This window comes from Indicator indicator, chromosome Z (assembly GCF_027791375.1).
Source record: "Indicator indicator isolate 239-I01 chromosome Z, UM_Iind_1.1, whole genome shotgun sequence".
In the NCBI taxonomy this organism is placed as follows: Eukaryota; Metazoa; Chordata; class Aves; order Piciformes; family Indicatoridae; genus Indicator; species Indicator indicator.
Window position 1 is genome coordinate 78,861,491 of NC_072053.1, and position 19,370 is coordinate 78,880,860.

The following is a 19,370-nucleotide window of genomic DNA, read 5'->3' on the forward strand; positions in this document are numbered from 1 at the left end:
TGTACTCAAAGCCAAATAAAGGCAATCTTCACTAAACAGACCTACTTTCAAAGCTGGGAGGATCCATAATCAAGCCTATCCTCTTGGTAAAGAATATGTCAAAGCCCCTCTCTAAGCTGTAGCAGGGCCTGTATATAGCATTGATCTCTAGATGTAAAGAAGCATCACCACTTCTTGGGTAAAAGAAAATCAGAAGCTTTTTATGACATTGAGCAGGAAATACAGAATAATAAATACCCAATGCCATTTGTTTTCTACTACAGCTATTACTTGTTAGTATCTGACAGAACAGGACACACCCCCAAGTACCTTCATGCACAAGAAGCAGCTACAGTGACTTAACCTTCAGTACGGATGTAGTTGTACAGTAGGCCATGTTTGTGAGAGTTGAGAGATCTTTACAGTGCTAATCTACCCTTACAGGATCCTCAGTCATGACCATTTTTCCTCACTATTCAGTTCTCTTCAACTAGTCAATGCAAAGCGCAACTTCATACTGAGATCTAGTGTTGCATGAAAAATGTGGTCCAGTCTTAACCTTTTCATTTCCTTCTGTTTCCTTCACACAAAAATAAGTGGCAAGCAACTTCTAAGTTTTTCTCTCCAAAGACAGCAGATGCTAAAACCTATTTTAAATGGGTGAGGATACAGATTAGATACAGATATTGTGGAGTATAGTCCAGCTTCAGTTGAAGCAGTGAACATATTCACCTCTTAAATACTCTTTTCAGGAATCCCTGTAAGCCAGGAAAGCTTATTGCTTTAGCAGTTGAAAAGCTTCCTACAGGCTCAAATGAGACAAGCTTAAATGAGACCACAGGCTCAAATGAGACCAGCCTATTCTGTTCCAGAAGAGGTCACATTTCTATCATGCCTTTTTGTGTCAGTTAGTACATGAAACACAGCTAGGTTTGTTTTCTCTCTCTGAAAGCAGATGAGGAGGTAGAGAGATGTAGGAATGAAAACAATTATCTTAAACTTCAATCATACAGCAGAAAATTATGTTTTAATTCACAGAGGCTGAACAAAGTGAACTCAAAAGTGACATGCAGGAATTAAACTTCCTGCAAAGGCTACACAAAGTAGTAAGGGTGATTACAGAAATATTCTTTTAACAAAACAGAAAAAATGTGCCAGCTTACTGTTTAATACAAGCCTCTATTCTGTGCATCTTCCTTGTACCTATTTTGTGCATTTGTGTCTTCTTTCTCTACACTTTAAGATTCTCTAAATTTCCCCACTGTCCTTTTCTATACATCAGAAAAATAATTGGTACTGAAGCGTAAGAGTTGTGAGCCAAATCAAGGTTCATTTTCCCCTCAATTTGTTTCTCTAAAGCCATTTCATCTTTTTGTTGTCCTCCTTGACCTTCCAAAGGATTAGCTCCATACAAGCAGTTGCTTCTTCCTTGGAATTATGACCATTAACTAGAAAAGAACAACAACAAGAAATACATGAGAAGCGTTCAATTATGTATTTCTTTATAAAAGAACGGTAGCTTTGTTCAAGCTGAAGAGTTATGGAAAATATTAAAGATAATTCTTGGTATCCAGACAGTCTTTCATGCATGGTAACAACCATATTTTTAGCAGTCCAGTATTGTCTGGCATTGTCCATTTTCCCATCACATCATCAAATATCCAAGGGAATCTGGGTTAGCAAACTACAGTATCCAACATAACTGTCTTTGGAAAACCAGCCTCTCCAAATCATGCACGTTCAAATCAGAATTTGAAACAGTAGCAGATGACAAACTGATTTTGCAAAGAGATGGTAGATCTCTACCTTGGTTAATTCAGGACTATCTACTGGTCCTGATTTACTGAAATGCTCCACAAAATCTGAATAGAGTTAAAGGGTTTAAGCTATATACAGTGGTAAACATTTATTACATCTTTAGTCAAACCCCAGAAAATCAACAGCTTGCAAATTTACACATTCTGTACAATTGTCATAGCTACAAAAAGTACTGTAGAAAGGTTTTAATGCATTCTGTCTGGAAAAAAAAGTCAACCAAACAAGAAGTATATACAATCCTCTTATTAATTGCACATGATGTAGGCTTCAGAGTACCTTTCCTAACATTAAGTTACTACAGGAAAATGCTGGCTGCTTGGATAATGGCAGTTAACTAGTGAAAGTTCTGAGTGTTCCCTACTGAAAGGCAATGCTGCATATTGGGGGTCTCCTAGCAACTTTATAATAGGTGGAGAATAAGCCTACAATATTCAGCCATCATCTTCATAAAGAGAAATTTGACTAATCTGAGTGTGTATCTCATTAAATTCTACATGAGCTGATCATGGGAAATCCAAATCCCATGTGGTTTAAGTTACGTCAAACAAAGATAATGTTTTCAGTATGGTAGTTTTAATAAAGGTAGATAAGATCTCACCTGAACACGTTTAGGACAAGGGCATGGTTATTCAGTACCTGTACAAGGTGTACACAAGTTGATTATGGGTTACATCAGGTAGCAGGGCTGAAGTAAACAGTGAAAAGGCTTCATACTTTTAGAGGAGCCGAGTCTGAGATTTACAGATGGTTTCAGAACCCCGTTGTGGTAACAGACACCACTGAGAATGGTGTCTTGGTCTTGTACTCTGGTAACCCACAAAAGGAGGGCTCTGTCACTGTCTCCAGCCTCCAGTAACAGATAAGAAGAACTAACAGCTATAGACAAAGATACATAAGGAGCAACTGTACCAGCAGCACACAACAGGCATCACAAAAGGAACTGATGAGCGCTCATAGTGGGTGCCTCTGTTGAAAGGCACTGAGATGCCCACCTGCCAGCCTGACAGGGGGTCATGGGGAGTGCTGCCTTCCAGGAGCTAAGGTTAGGGATCTACTGAGCAGGTGGCCCAATTTGTTAAAAGCACAGATTACTATCCATTGCTGGTCTTTCACATGAGCATGAGCAACACTGCAACCCATAACCTGGGTAGAATCAAGACAGACTACAGTACTTTGAGACAACAGCTGAAAAATTCTGGGGCTCAAGTTACCTTTTCCTCCATCTTACCAGTTGGAGGAATGGAGGCAGACAGAAATCAGCTTATAAAGTTTATTAACCTCTGGCTAGGTGACTGGAGTCATTGTGAAGGTTTTGGGTTTTACCAAAGAAATGAAGTAAGGGAGCCAGGAGACCTGCATGGTTGAGCAGAGAGCTACTGAATAAACTCAAGTGGATGAAGGATGCTTATAAAACATTGAAAAAGGGACTGATCGCTTTGGAGGATACATGAATGTTGTTGGAGTATGAAGAGAGCCAATGAGGAAAGCTAAGGCCTCCTTAGAATTAAAACAGACAAGGAAGGTCAAGGACAAGAAGTATCACAGTATGTCAGAGGTTGGAAGGGACCTCAAGAGATCATCAGGTCCAACCCCCCTGCCAGAGAAGGATCACTTAGGGTAGTCTGCACAGGAATGTATCCAGGTGGGTTTGGAAAGTCTCCAGAGAAGGAGACTCCACAACCCCCTGGGCAGCCTGTTCCAGTACTCTGTCATCTTCACTGTAAAGAAGTTTCTCCTCATGTTGAGCTGAAATCTTCTATGTTCTAATTTGAACCCATTGTTCCTTGTCTTATCACTGTGAACCACTGAAAAGAGCCTGGCCCCATCCATCTGACACCCACCCCTCAGATATTTATAGACATTGATCAGATCCCCTCTCAGTCTTTTCTTCTCCAGACTAAACAGCCCCAGGGCTCTCAGTCTCTCTTCATAGGGGAGATGCTCAAGTCCCCTAATCATCCTCATGGCTCTCCATTGGATTCTCTCCAGCAGGTCTCTGTCTCTCTTGAACTGGGGAGCTCAAAACTGGACACAGTATTCCAGGTGTGGTCTCACCAGGGCAGAGTAGAGAGGTAGAAGAACTTCCCTAGCCCTGCTGGACACACCTTTGATACATCCCATGATCCCATTGGCTCTCTTAGCCACAAGAGCACATTGTTGTTCCATGGAGAACTTGCTGTCCACCAGCACTCCAAGGTCTTTCTCCTTTCTCGAGCTGCTTTCCAGCAGAGCAGTCCTTAACCTGTACTGGTGCCTGTTGTTATTTCTCCCCAGATGTAGGACCTTGCACTTGTCCTTATTGAACTTCATGAGGTTTGCCTTCACCCAGCTCTCCAGGCTGTCCAGGTCACAGGCAGCACAGCCTGACAGGTGTCAGCCAACCCCCCCAGTTTTGTATCATCAGCAAACTTGCTGAGGGTACTCTCAATCCAGGTTGTTGATAAAGATATTGAACAAACTGAACCCAGTACCGATACCTGGAGAACACTTGCCACAGGCCTCCAAGTTGACTCTGTGCCATAGGTGATGACCCTCTGAACTCTGTTGTTGTACCAGTTTTCAATCCACCTCATGGACCAACCATGTAAACATTGGAAATAAATCATTGGAAGTATAACCATGTAAACATTGGAAGTAAAAAGAAGACTAGAGAAAATATTGGCCTACTGCTGAATGAAGTATGTGTCCTGGTGATGAAGAATACAGAGAAGGGTTGTTTTAGCCTGGAAAAGAGGAAGCTCAGGGGGGACCTTATTGCCATCTACAACTACCTCAAGGGAGGTTGTAGTCAAGTGGGGTTTGGTCTCTTGCCCCAGGCGACCAATGACAGAACAAGAGGACACAGTCTCAAGGTGCACCAGGGGAGGTTTAGGCTGGATGTTAGGAAGAAATTCTTCACGGAGTGATTGGCCATTGGAATGGGCTATCCAGGGAGATGGTGGAGTCACTGTCCCTGGAAGTGTTTAAAATCAGACTGGATGAGGCACTTAGTGCCATGGTTTAGTTGATTAGATGGTATTGGGTGATAGGTTGGACTTGATGATCTTGAAGGTCTTTTCCAACCTTTAAGACCACATGAATTCAGGAGAAAGGAATATTTTGCCTGGGTTGAAGATAATTGGGTTAGTGATCAGTTAAGTAAACAGGACACAAATCCATGGGCCCCAATGCGATGAATCCATAAGTGCTGAGGACACTAACAGAAGTCATTGGTGGGCCACTCTCCATTCTCTTTGAAAAGTCTGAGGACTGGAGGAAAGCAAGTGTCACTCCAGTCTTGAAAAAGGGCTCAATTGTTGAAATCATTGTCTCCTAGCTCTGGCATGTACTCTTCAAATTTTCAGTCAAATCCAGTATAGGCTATACTGTAAGTTGAGCTACCTCAACAGCTGCGGCTTTTGCAGCTTGGGGATCAAAAATACTTTCAAATGCACTCCTAAATAAGCTCTAGTTTGAGACAGCTCAGAAGACACACACACACAAAAAAAAAAAAAACCAAAACAAAAAACCAAAGAACCAACCCACCCACAACACTTTCAAATTCAGAGCAAGTTAAAACACTACAGACTGGTTTCTGATAGCAAAGGATATTTAGAACTTCCTCTTTTCTTTTTTCTTGCTAGAAATAGCAAGAAAGTTCGATAGGTGAAGCTTGGATTTTATCTCAATGGTAATCAGCAAAGAATGGTCAAATCCAAACTTACACAGACGAATCTGCTTAAAGGCAGAGTTTTGGCTATTTGAGAATAGTTATTTCTGTGGAAATAACTTTTGGACATTCCCCTTTCTCCCACCACTGCTGTGAATCACTGTCATTGCAGAAAGCCAGACAATATCATAAGCTTTGATATGCATCATCCAGCTACTCCACTGGGCCATCTGTTGCTCAGAACAAGCATTTATGTGTTCCCTGGGCAATGAAGACACATTAGAACAAACTAAATAACTACATTTGTTCTAAGATCAGGTAAAAAGGAACTATTTGGGATGGCATAGTCAAGGCAAAACATGAAACACTGCATTTGATAGAGGTAAGTATTACATGCACACTGTAGAACAGATTGATTGACTTGTCTTTGGCAGCCAGGCAAGAATCACAGAATCACTGTGGTTGGAAGAGATCTTAAAGATCATTAAGTCCAGCCATCATCTACCTCTACTAGGGTCACTACTACAGTAAATATTAAGATATTTACTATAATTTTTCTACTGAAAATCCCAGCTGAAAAGCTCCTGTATCAGCTTGGATAAGCAAGTGAATCTTGAAATAGATGCTAGCCTCATGCTACTTTCAAAATTTTAAGAACGCCCCTTCTTAAAAAGAAAGAAACTGCATCACTTTTGTGTGATGAACACTTGGACAACACAGCTGTACTGAGTGGAGCGGAAGGTGAGAAACTGTAGTGCTTAGTTGCCATCCAGGGTTAAAGCACAACACCAACCATCTTGCCCCTCAAGTATATCCTCTGCTTTATTGAATTAAAGGCATCCAAGACAAAGCTTTAAATAACAGCAAGTGTATTACTAACTTTTCCATTCTCTGGGTTATTCCTGTCTCCTATTTCATAGAATCATAGAATCAACAGGTTGGAAGAGACCTCCAAGATCATCCAGTCCAACCGATCACCCAGCCCTAAGCAATCAACATAGAATCATGATGCAATATACCAACTGCTTAATAAGAACCTGCATTCTTACCATCATCATCTTGATGAATTTTCCTGAGGTATTCAGCAATCAGACTTCCAAGTGTCCTTTTGTTAGGCAAACTCAGGTGATGAGGAAACACTACTGATGTGTCCACTACAGTGTCATGAATTAGCTGGAACAGAGCAGAAGCTACAGTAAGCTACAATTCCAGTTATGATCTTGCACCTCCCTTATTAAAGAAAGCCCATCTAGCATCTAAAACATTTCTTTTCTCAGTAATATGTCCAGACCAGTCCTTGAGACCCAAATACTATGACCTCTGTCTTGTGTTCCTCTATTTGTTATAGAAAGGCAAACTGTGAGGCAAGAACTGTGGAAGAACCGGAAAAACTCCACTTTGCACAAATGCATTGACTTTTGTTTACTAGTTGTGCATGATCAATTCTGGGTTTAGATAGCCAGCACAAGACTGTAAATTCTCATTTGCTTTAGATATCACTGGCAGGGAAGCCTATCAGGGCTAAATTCTAATTCTTTCATTAGTAATAATCACAATATATCTGAAGTTGGAAGGGACATCTGGAAGTCATCCTGCCCAAATCCTTTGCTCAAGCTGGGCCACCTCGAGCTAGTTGCCCAGAAACAGGTCCAGAGCATCTCCATAGTAGAGGACTTTGCAGCCTCTCTGGACAACACGTGCCAGTTCTGGGCCACCCTCACAGAGGAAAATTGTTTCCTGGGACATCTGCCTTATAAGGAAAGGATGAGGTTAGCCTGGAGGAGACAGAGTGGATCTCATTAATGCGTATAAATATCTGAAGGGTGAGTGTCAGGAGGATGGAGGCACTCTTCTCAATGGTGTCCAAGGATAGGAGAAGGGGCAAATGGACACAAGCTGGACCAGAGGATGTTCCATGTAAGCATAAATTAACACTTTTTCACTTTGAAGGTGGGAGAGCAATGGAACAGGCTGCACAGAGAGGTTACAGTGTCTGTTGGCATTCAAGACCTGCTTGGACATGTGTATGTGTGATTTATACTAGGTGATCCTGCTTTAGCCGGGAGGTTGGACTAGGTCACCTTCAGAGGTCCCTTCCAACATCTACCATTCTTTGATTCTGTTCAATGTTCAGAATGAACCTCCTTTTTTTCAGTCTGTGCCCACTGAAAAGAACATGGCTCAGTCTTGTTCCCATCTTCCCTTCAGCTATTTATATACATTACAAGAGCCTTCCTGAGCAGATAGCTGTTTCTCATAGAGTATTGCTGCCTTTAATACTTACTAGCATAGCTTTTGCTTTTCTGGTACCTAAGTTAACTACCTGACAAGCAGCATAATCAATTACAGAGATTCTGAGAGTAGTACCTTGGCATTGCTTGAACTGTCAATGCATTTGCTGCCATGACTTCAGAAATCACACAATTCTGTGTTTCTGTGACTCCAGAAATAAAAACAATTATTCAGTAGTGGTGTATGGTTTCAAAGTTAGAAGCAAAACCCAGCAAAAATAGGAAGTCCAAATGTCAGAATCTTCACCATAGTGTGTTTGTCTCTTCCTTCTCTGAATGTAATGCTACTTTTAATATTGCTATGATTTAACAATCAAGTACATTTCATTTTTTCATACATCTTGATCTCCCAAAAATGCAACATTCTTTTAATTTTTGAGATTCATTAGAACACTGTAAAGACAAGTAGTCACTACTTAAAATCACCTTCAAACAGTTTACCTTGAGAGCAATAAAGGACTTTTCTAATTTGTGTCCAATTAAAATTGTGTCTTCATTGAACAAGTTTATCAGTACTGCCTGTACGTTCTGAAGAGATGTTGTGGTGTTCTTCAAATCAGCCTCTGTTACTCCAGAGAGTCTAAAGACAGATTTAGGACAGTTTCACTAATTAAGACACTAGGAATTAGAAGAATTAGTTTCAGAGTAGTCATACAGTTAACATTAACCAGCTCTGAAATCACACAATCCTGAGGTCAACATAAGGCATGTTTTCATTCTCTTCCTTTTCACCTACACAGTGTAAGATAAACTAAGCTAAGTGATTTTAACTTAGCTCTACCACTACAAGTGGCTGAGTTTATCCTTTCAGCATGGACCAGAGAAGGCTCTGAATGATGCTGTTGAAGTAGGAACACGTTGTGCTGGTTCTCCTCCAGTGTTTTTATAGTGAGTCACAAAATATGTGTTTCTTCTCAGGAGGACCTCAAAGACCTCATAGGAATTACAAAAATATTCCAGGTCTGAATGACAACACCCAATAAGAAGACTAAATACAAGTGATCTGCACTAAACACAGCCAAATCTTGATAAGTTGTACAGTCCAATGCCCTCAATACATTTATCATACTGCTGTTCTGTGAGACCACATTTAGAATAGAAATTTGTATTGGTTTACTATTCCCTTAGGGAATTTCTGGGAGTTTTACTTACGGTTTTTAATGAATGGGAGACAAGTTTTCAAATTATGAAAATTTGAACTAGGAAAAAAAATCCTTAACTGAGCCTATAAGAACAGAAACTTCATTCTTGCTTGAAGGTCTATATGTAACTAGAAATAGACATTTAAGAGAGGTATTTTTCTCCTCATCTAGTCACCTGACAGTTTAAGTCTAATCCTGAAGCACTCCAGACTGATTTCTCCTACCTTCGATCGCAGTCTACAATTTTACCATCTGGCTTAACAAACGTATCATAGACAACCCGTAGCATAGCATCAACCACTGCCACTCTAGTTAGTTCCAAGCCGTGGGTTGTGTAACACTGAAGAAAAAAATAAATTTAATGAGCATTTACACAACAATGACGTTTCCTTAAAATTAGGTAAGTTGCACAGAGAGCAAAACTGAGTACCTGCCCAAGTTCAAACAGCTTTGCTCATTGCACACCCAGCACTAAAGATTTAATCATGTAGAGAGACTAGTCAAGAGTTCTTCAGAACTCTGAGATGTGAGTGCCAAATTACTACAGATAGGAATTTGCTTCATAGTCAGAAATGTAATTTTCTAGCAGTTGAACAAAATTTCTAGGTTGCTCATACCATCTCACAGTCCAAAGCATATACACCGAACGTTCCATCATGAGGCAGAGATTTTGAAAGTGTCTTCACAAAGCCTTCCAATTTGTCACTTCTCCCATTATGGACATGAAGCTGCAAAGTTCCCATTAGTATTTAACTGCAAGTTTGCTAGATATCTCTTACCCAAACTGACACTTTATTTTATTAACAGATTCAAGAGAATATCTACGATAACTCCTGTCAATATTTGCCACTTAATTTACTTAACACTAATAAGTAAATCTAAAAGTCTTACACCAAACTGTTCACAGAAAGCTATGACCCAGTTTTAAGTCAAAAGGACACAAAAAGCAAAACTGGTACTATATATCTATATAACTGCATTATATAAATCTTCTGACAACATTATTCCTACCTTTGCAATCTGGCATCCAGCAGACCCAACTGATCTTTCACAACAGCTAGAGTGTTTTTCCATGCCTCCAGGAACTGCCAAAAAATAACAGTTGAAACCTGAGTAGTTTTTGCTTCAACCAGCCACAGCAAAACCACATCAGTACCCTTACTGAGGAGGCCCTACCAAACTTCTATTCCATTTTCTCCTCAGTCTGTCCTATGGAAAGAAACAAATCCCACCTACAAGTCCCACCTATGCCAAGATGGGAAACTGAACATTACCCCCTTTTTGTCCAAAAAAAGAAATACCAATCAATGGGAAAGAAAGTTATACTAAGCTCTAGAAGATTCTCCCTGAGGGATATATTTAGTGTAGCTTCTGAGTATTTAAGGTATCTCTCAAAAGATGACAGGGTTCACTTGTCAGTGCAAGGCCACACAATGAACGTTTTTCTACCTTCTTTCCATACAGTTTTATTAACATCAACTTTCCTGAAGTTTTGGCATATTCAGATAAAAAGGACCTTACTAACTAGCCACATCACTAAAAGAGCAGCAGGGTATATCTCAGATGAACCTTGCACAAAAAAAATTCATACTCTGATCCTGGTCAGTTTTGACATGATGTTTTGTAGTTTTAACAGCTTCCACAGACTGCATGCCAGAGATACCTACCTTTTTGTTCCACAACTCTACCAGAATGATAGTTGCATTCTTCTTCACATGTATGTTCTCCTGAGGAATTGACAGCATATACTGTGCCACATCTACAGCACAGTCTTTTGAGAGCTAAAAAGATAGAAAAAATAAGAGTTATTCCTAGCTGGCATGCCATAAAAGCAAACAAATCCTGAATTGGAGTAGAGAAAAAAAATTAGGTAAACAGTAACTGCAAGAGCAGCCTCTCATGATTAGCCATATATAGGTCCCCTCACACCCCCCCAGAGCCTCTATTCTGCAATAAGAAATTCAAATTTACATGCAAACTCAATTATGTTGAAATAAAAACTAAAGACTCTCTATGAAGCTTCATGCTTTAGTTCTGAAAGTTTTCAAATTCAGCTACAGTCCAGGCACTAAATACAGTCCCAGCACTGTATTTCTCTGTGCTGGGGAACATTGACTGAAATTCAACTTTGTTGCATTCTAGAAGGCACTTACCATCATGTACAGGACCTTTTACAACCTTAGGAAGTATGGCACTACCACTTTTTTCAGGATTTGGTCGAGGGAAATTATTTTCATTCAACTGTTCCTTAGTCAGAATATAATCTTTTAGAAGTTCATATAGAGCACTACCTGTAAATGCTTAAAAAAAAAAAGACATAAACCCCAAACCAAACAAACCAACAAACAAACAAACAAACAAAAAAACCCACAAAAAGCCACAACAACACCACTAAAAACCTAGAAATAAACAAGTACAAAGTTTAAGCAATATTAGAACAAATTCAAGTAGCGCTTAGTACTCCCATAATAAAAAAACCATACCAAAGTTACATGATATGCACTATAGTTTACATGCCAAAAAATGGATCCTTGTACTTTAGAACAATTAGAAGTGATTAGAATTTAATTCATTAGCTACCCCAGAAAGGCTGGGCATGCAGTACTAAGAAAGAAGCTTTTTCAAATAGAAGTTCAACGTTTTCCACCTACGAATGAACCTTCTGACATACACAGGCAATTGTGCTGTAAACATGTGCAGTCCCGTATAGGTAAGGCTTGATTAATCAAAACCAGCAAAATTGCCATGCTGAAAAAGCTCATATGGGCTAAGGTGGAAAACTGACATTCCCTTTCCCTTTTCTTTACCTTTCTCTTTCTCTCACATTTTGGATCCAGCATCACCAGAAGATTTGCTGTTACTACATTGCCCTGAACACAGGAAAACATTTTTAGTACTTCTTCTCAAATTTAGATTTCTTGTTAATAACCCCAGCAAACATTTATAAATCAAAACAATTAATCTCAGTGACATATTCCTGTAGAAGGATTTAAATATGCAGAAATAGCTTTACTAAGTAGTTAAACCAAAAAAATCTTTTAAGACAATTCTCAGCTGTTTTAACTTCTAATTTCTACATTTACAACCCATTAAAAAAAAAAAGTCTGCACTGAAAGTACAGTTACCATGCTCTTTCAGCTTTTTGAGAGTCCTTGCAGCATAATTCAGATATGATACTTTACTACTACAGCTGTGAAAAACAGATCGTTCTTCTGTCATGGCCTGTATAAAAACAAAACAAAACACAACACATCAGACAAAAAACGCCACAAACCAACCAACCAAACAAAACCTCTGTTACTGGAATGCTTTATGATCCACAGGAAGTATCTCCCATTTAGAATCTGAGATTCTGAACCTAAAGGTCCACATGCAAATAGCAACCTAACTCTGAATTGCAACAGGAGACACAAACTCAGAAGGCTGAGACACCTAGAGAGACAAATTCAGTGTATATGAAGCAAAGGTCTGTGGGGAAAATCAGCATTTCAACTCAAATTTTAAAACTAATACTTATGGGAATTTGAACATTCTCAGCGTAACCATTCCTGTGGCTACAGACAGCTTTTTCTGTTCCTGGTTCAGAGGAGGCATTGATACTTTTTCATGTCAAGAAATGTTTCCCTAACTTGCTTTCTGAAGAGTCATAGGAAATGGAAGTGAAAGGAGGGTAGGCACCTTTTAACTATGAAGAAGCAGACTCAGAATAAGAAGTTATCTTATCTGGTTTTATTTCACTGTTTACACTATCTGCATAGTCAACAAAAATGAAGGTAATTTCAGGCATAAACAACACCTAGCAATCAGCAAGTACAATTCAGAAGTTACAGCCTCTAAGAAGAAAAAAAAGTGTTAAGTGGAGAGTTGATGAAACTGAGAAGTAACACTGGAGGGAGTTAAAGGGAAAGGTAAAAGAAACACTTGTTTAGTTAGAATGAGAAATCAGGGATACCAAGGTACGCTGCATAATACAGAGAACACATAGTAAGTGGCAGATGCTTTACAAGCTTTCATTCAATGTATAATTAAGTACATATATAGAGCCTTACCAGGATTTCTCCTTAAGTTCTTTAGGGTTCCAGTATGCAAGAAATATGGAACAGCTAAAGGTTTAGCTCAGGTTATTTGTGCCCACCAGACTGTATCTGTTGGCTTGACCAATACTCAGTGTGGTATAAATAGTAAATACAAGACCAAATGCTGAAAATGATTGAGAGATTTATGGTTGGTCTTCAAATATGTGGTCCTCCTGTCCCAAATAGGTCACAGCATCATTATTATATTCCAGGAAGCCTTTAGTATTCATAAGAAGGTCTGACATGGGTTGACAGGTGGGTTCTGCTCAAAGCAACAAACAGGCTGAAGTACCCACTCTAACTTAACCTGTGGAGCTTGTGACTTAAGGGAAAGTTAAAGGTAAAAAGTAGATATAAATGTGCTTGTGTGTTGGTTGTTTTTTTGTTGGTTTGGGTTTTTTGGGGGGTGGGGTTTTGTTTTGTTGGTTGGCGATTTGTTTGTTTGTTTGTTTCGGGGTTTGCTGTTGGGTTTATTTTGGTTTGCTGTTTGTTTCATTTTCTTTTTGTTTTTAACTGAACTTGTGCAATGCATTACTGTTAGAATATCCAGAGATCAGAGTCAAAATGTGGGTTCATAAACATAGTGTGTGCAAACACAAGATATATAGCTGATGATGAGAAATGAAACATTCTAACATAACATGAAGAGGAAAGCTGGGTCATTTTACTGGTATAGAAAATTCCAGGAGGCATTTTTTGTAAGACTTCAGGTCTATTTAAAAGATCTCCATGAGAAGAACTTTGTTAATCTTGATGAATTCCTTTTGGTCATCTGACAGCTACTTGAGATCTCTTCAGAAGACTGAGCCTTAGAATTTGGAACAAGGACATGAGTAGTTATGCCCAACAGATTGGAAAAGATTCTTTTAAGACTCAACACACCAAGATGGGATGGGTAGCTCCTTCATTAGTGGCATGGAGATGAGAGTACTGAGATCCAGTAGGCATTAATTCTGCTGTGATGGTCTTGAGAAGGTGGCTCAGAAGTTTAACTGTGATGCTAGAAATCTAGAAACCAATGGAAGTACCTGAAGGATGCGTTGATCGAGAGACTGGTGAGGAAAAACATCCTAGGAACCCAGTTTCTTTAACTTTTGGGTAAAGTATATGTTGGGAAGAAGATATGACAGAAACTACATCTGAAAATACAGTTTTGAATAAACTATTTGGTTTCCCAGCTAAGTGTTGAGAATATTTTTTAATACCATGAATATTTTTGCAACAATAAGAGACACCAGAAAGGAGGCAAAGATGGATTTCAGACTTGGTTAAAAAAAAACAGCAGTGTTATTTGTGGGCATGGCCACTAAACTTGGTGATCTGGAATTACCTCAGACCTACATCACACTTGCCTTGGAACTGTAGCGAACAGGATAAAATAATGGTCAGGCATTAAAACAGGATAACCACAGAGTTGGAGAAGTCACCATCCCTGAAGGTGTTGAAAAACAGTGTAGACATTGTACTTTGGGACATGGTTTAATGGCCCTGGTGGTGTTGGTTTGATGGTTGGACTTGAGGATCTTAGGGGTCTTTTCCAACCTTGATGACTCCATGACTGTGTAACACTACCAAGTATAAAAATAAAGTGCATTTTAACTTGTGCTTAGGAAAAAAAATAAATAAATACTTGACTTGAAAATATGAATCACCAACACATCCTACAAGATAGGACATACTGACTTAATTCAGGAGAGGAATTACAAAGATCTTTAAAACATTACAAACCTTGTCTAAAGCATCCCTTTTTGTTCTGCAAATTTTGAGGCATTCTGAGAAAAACAAATTAACATAGTGCTGTCTTGTCTGAAATGGTACTTTGGATTCCAGTTCTGGAAAGGAAGAGCTTTTCTTAGCAGAAACCTTAAACAAAACAAAAAACGAAACCATACTAATGCAATCAGTATGAAAAAAATAGCTCCAAAAAACTAAAACCAGTACAGACATTCTTTTGCACATTCTCATAGAAGTAAAAAAGAAAAAAAAAAAAAGTAACCAAACATTGCTGAGTAGCTATTCAGAAAACTAGACATGCACATCACAGAGAGCCAGACACAGCCATGAGAAACAGTAGCTAAAGAGGTTTTCCCTGCTTGAACTAAACAAAGTGGTCTTCCCAAAGTCATGTGAGGTATTACAACTGTTTTAACTTCTCTTTTCTTAGAGAAAGTTCAGTCCTTCAGCATGCACTAGCAGCTCAATCATGATTTAAGTCATTCCCTCTATCTGACCTTCATTTCAGGCACTATTTCACTCACAAAGTAAGAGCCTGATGAACTAGACTGGGGAAAAAAAAAAAAAAAGGCAAGCTTGTATTTTAGGAACCTGTAGATTTGTTAGAGAACGCAACATAGAGGGTTTTGCTTATCACAATATACTTACTTTAAAATAAAGCACAGGATTTAAAAATCATGTTCAAAAACGTGTCAGAAAGTTAGGTTAGCCATGGTACTGTCATGCCCAAAAACGTCCAAATGGTTACAAAGATGTATTGTGTGTTCCAGACAGTAGTAAGCCACTTCACATTTATTCAGTAAGGAAGATCCTTTAAAGAGCAACATTCTTATGTGTTTTCTACCAAGGAGAATGTCATTTTTGCATAAAGGGAACAAGGGCAAATTTTATCATTGGCACAACCTAGTCAGTTATTTGGGCATGTAGTATTCTATTTAGGAAACAGGAAGGAAAATACTAGAGATGTGAGGCATCAACTAATCCATCTTTAATATCCAAGAATAACATCCATAAGCAAACTGACTGAAGCCATAGAATTTGACATTTCTGACTAGAAAGCAAAACTCTGGTCTTGTAATTTAGCTGACTTTTGGAACATTTAGTGGCTTCTGCTTTAACAAAAAAAAAAAATCCAAAAAGTCAGTGTAATTTTCTGAGAGGATAACCTTACAATATTCTTTCACTCAGAACTGCAAACCAAAGTTGACACTAACAAACCAAAATATGTCTTCATTAACTTTTTAGTCCTTGAAAGACCTTTAATTTCTGTGGGTACCTGTCTTGAGGCCATATAAAGCCTTTTGTCAGATACCATCTGTGGCAGTTTAGGCTGGGTGCCCCCTGCCACTGCTGCATGAAATACACCTCTGGTGTCCTGGGTGCCCACCCAATAGGGGTGGACACAGGAAACGGCGTATTTCTACCCATAAATCCTGCGCCCTATAAAACCATCTGCAGAGTCATTCTCTTCCTCTTTCTTCCCTCTCTGCTCCCCCGGGAGATGTCCTCTCTTACCGGGTAATGCCGGGGGAGTATCCTCAAGGCCTCTTAGACCTGTCTAGGCCTAATGCCAGGAGGAGAATGGAGGGGGGGCAGTCTCAGACCTGGCCAGCCTGAGACTTGCCTAGCAGCGGGAGGGGGAAGAAAGAGCCCTGGGGGGTTTGGGTTTACCCTCAGGTGGGAAGAAGGGAAGGATTGGGAAGCCTTTGGGAATTCTGTGAGGGGTTCTGTACGCTTTGGGATACTCTTTGTCACTATGCTTTGTAGTTTGTAGTTCTCTGTAGCTTCACCAATCGCTTTTCCATTTAAACTTTCCATCACTCTCTAATCCGTTTGTGTGAATCTCATTCTTTTGTCCCTTTTGGGGCAAGAGACGATCTGTCTGGCCCCAAACCAGCACAGATATTTTTGGTAGCAGAGGATGGTTCCTGTGCTGAACTCTGCAAATTGGATTGGAGAAGAGCAGGGGTGGAAAAGTTAAAATGGTATCTGGGCGTTGTTGGTTTTTGGTGGCTGGGCTCAAGGCTTTGTGCTGGGGCGACCGTGTGGGCGTTTTATGGGTTCCGAGGGGACACCCTGGTGCGTAGCCGTGGCGTGGAATCCCTCCTGCTGTTCCGAAGCGGCAGCGGCCATTCTATAGCTGCAGGCACTGGGGAAAAAGCTTAAAAATGCGGTGCCTGTCCCTTTCCCTTTTGTTCCCCGCGGCGCCAGCGGCGAGCAGAGCGGCACGGAGCCGAGGAAGGGGGAGGGACAGTCGGAAGCAGACCAGGGTCGGCTTGTCCCACGGCGGTGGGGGCTAGCCGCAGCGGGGCGGTGAGCGGTGGCTCCCGCAACTCAAGAAGGCGAGCGGTGGCTCCAGTTCAAAAGCTGCTTCCGAGGACCCAGAGAGCGAGTATAGCTTTGGCTGGAAAAGCCGCTCGTGTGGCCTGAGGGGTGGCAGCGGTTTTGATCTGTACCGCGGCTGCAGAGGTGAGACATTTGTCTAAATTAATTTCAAAGTATTTTCACAATTAGATCATGACACTCATCCAACCTAAAGTTCAACATGAGTCTACAGGTAAGTAAAGGTATGTTCACACCTTCAGTTTATTACTGTCCAGTTTTGGGCTCCATAGTTCAAGAGAGACAGAGACCTGCTGGAGAGAATCCAACAGAGAGCCACAAGGATGATTAGGGGACTTGAGCAGCTCCCCTATGAAGAGAGACTGAGAGCCCTGGGGCTGTTTAGTCTGGAGAAGAGAAGACTGAGAGGGGATCTGATCAATGTCTATAAATATCTGAGGGGTGGGTGTCAAGTGGAGGGGGCCAGGCTCTTTTCAGTGGTTCACAGTGATAAGACAAGGAACAATGGGTTCAAACTAGAACATAGAAGATTTCAGCTCAACATGAGGAGAAACTTCTTTACAGTGAAGGTGATGGAGCACTGGAACAGGCTGCCCAGCGGGGTTGTGGAGTCTTTCTCTGGAGACTTTCAAAACCCACCTGGATGCATTCCTGTGTGGACTACCCTAAGTGATCCTTCTCTGGCAGGGGGGCTGGACCTGATGATTTCTTGAGGTCCCTTCCAACCTCTAACATACTGTGATACAAGATTATCACTCACCTCAAACGTTGCCAGTTTTGCTGAGTGTGCTGCATTTGTACTTTGTTCAGGAACATTTCCTTCAGTACCTAACACTTTTCCTCTGTTGGCCTATTAAAAACAAGAAGAGACTACTTAGACCAAGTGTGTAGGAAGCTCTAGACTTCAGTAATACCCTCATGAACCGTTCATTCCAATGTTTCAGGGTTATTTGGTCAAAAAACTCACCAGGACAAGAACAGCTCCATTAGTTTTGAAGTTACTCTATATTCAGAACAGCTAACCCACAGTGCCTTGAAGCTGAGGCAGTGTTATTCAAAGTTCCCACATTGTTTACACAAACAAAATACTACTGAATACACAACTGCCTGTACAACTTTATTACAGTAAAAGAACTGCAAGCATTAAGTTATTCAGAACAATTTTCTGCTTCAGAAAACACAGACCATCCACTCTCAAACTAGACTGGAGAGCGTGTAACTTTGTCTACTAGCACAGAATCATTGAATGTATTTGGTTGGAAGAGACGTCAGATACCATTCAGACCAACCCTCAACTAGCACTGAACCATGTCCCTAAGCACCAGATCCACACGCTGCCTGAACACCCCCAGGGATGCTGACTCGAGCATTGCCCTGGGCAGATCATTCCAATGTTTGAGAATGCTTTCAGTGAAGAAATATTTCCTAATATCCAGCCTGAACATTCCCTGGTGTAGCTTGTATACATTTCCTCTAGTCCTGTTTCTTGTCATCAAAGAGAAGAGGCTGGCTCCCTCCTCACTCCAACCTCCCTTCAGGTAGTTGTAGGAGAGCATAAGTTCTCCCTACAGCCTGCTCTTCTCTAGGCTTAATAACCCCAGCTCCCTCAGACACTCCTTTTAGGTCGTGTGCTCCAGGCCTTTCACGAGCCTCACTGCCCTTCTCCGGGCACAATCCAACACCTCAATAGCCTTCCTAAAGTGAAGGGCCCTGAACTGAACAAAATAGTCAAGGTGTGACCCCACCACTGCTGAGTACAGAGGCTCAAATATTAAACCTAAGACACAATTTGGAAAGAGTACTTTTAACTTGACTATATATCATATGCTGTCCTCATACACTCAGGAAAAAAAAAAAAAGCAAACAAAAAACCACAACACATGCATGCACTAGAAGGGAAACAAAATACCTGCTGATCACAGGCCTCCTTTTGCTTTTCTTTTTCAAACTCCTCAAAAATTCTCAGACACTCCTCCAACGGATCATCAGATTCAGAGGTCTCCGTGCTCTGTCCCCTGGGTGAGCTCAGAGTTATTCTGCTTTGTTTCTTGCTTAAGCTGTAAATTGGATCTGTGCATGTATCTTCCAGGCTATCATCATCCTCATTTTCTTCTATTCTCTGGCTTTCCTCTGTCTTTCTTTTCAGATAAGGTCTTTCAGTTGTAGCTTCATCTTTTGACGAGTCACTGGTACACAAGACAGACCGTGTAACTCTTCTGCTGTTCTCACAGTCTTCATTAGCACTCTTGTGAACAATTGTTTTGACCACTGTCTTGGTTTCTGCATTCCCTTGTTTCCAGATTCCCTTTTTCATGTTTCCCTTGACAGAAGTAGCCAA

At 40.5% G+C, this 19,370-nt stretch overlaps 1 protein-coding gene across 1 annotated transcript; it reads right to left on the minus strand.

The window, feature by feature from the left end:
- Positions 1 to 1,332: 1,332 nt before the first annotated feature.
- LOC128979420 (putative exonuclease GOR) lies at positions 1,333 to 19,346 on the minus strand. The gene is made up of 11 exons (XM_054397634.1): positions 18,942 to 19,346; positions 17,793 to 17,882; positions 12,005 to 12,101; positions 11,033 to 11,170; positions 10,547 to 10,660; positions 9,891 to 9,964; positions 9,497 to 9,607; positions 9,104 to 9,219; positions 8,179 to 8,317; positions 6,496 to 6,619; positions 1,333 to 1,427 (listed from the first exon to the last, which is right to left on the minus strand). The coding sequence occupies exons 1-11, from the start codon at positions 19,344 to 19,346 to the stop codon at positions 1,333 to 1,335; spliced, it is 1,503 nt and encodes a 500-aa protein (XP_054253609.1).
- Between the last annotated feature and the right edge of the window lie 24 nt (positions 19,347 to 19,370).

Coding starts and splice junctions, on each gene's coding strand:
- LOC128979420 (XM_054397634.1), bottom strand. CDS start 19,346: ATGAAAAAGGGAATCTGGAAACAAGGGAATGCAGAAACCAAGACAGTG. Junction 12,102..17,792: donor CAAAACTGGCAACGTTTGAG/GTGAGTGATAAT, acceptor GTTTTTATACAG/GCCATGACAGAAGAACGATC. Junction 9,608..9,890: donor CTGGATGCCAGATTGCAAAG/GTAGGAATAATG, acceptor GGAACTTTGCAG/CTTCATGTCCATAATGGGAG.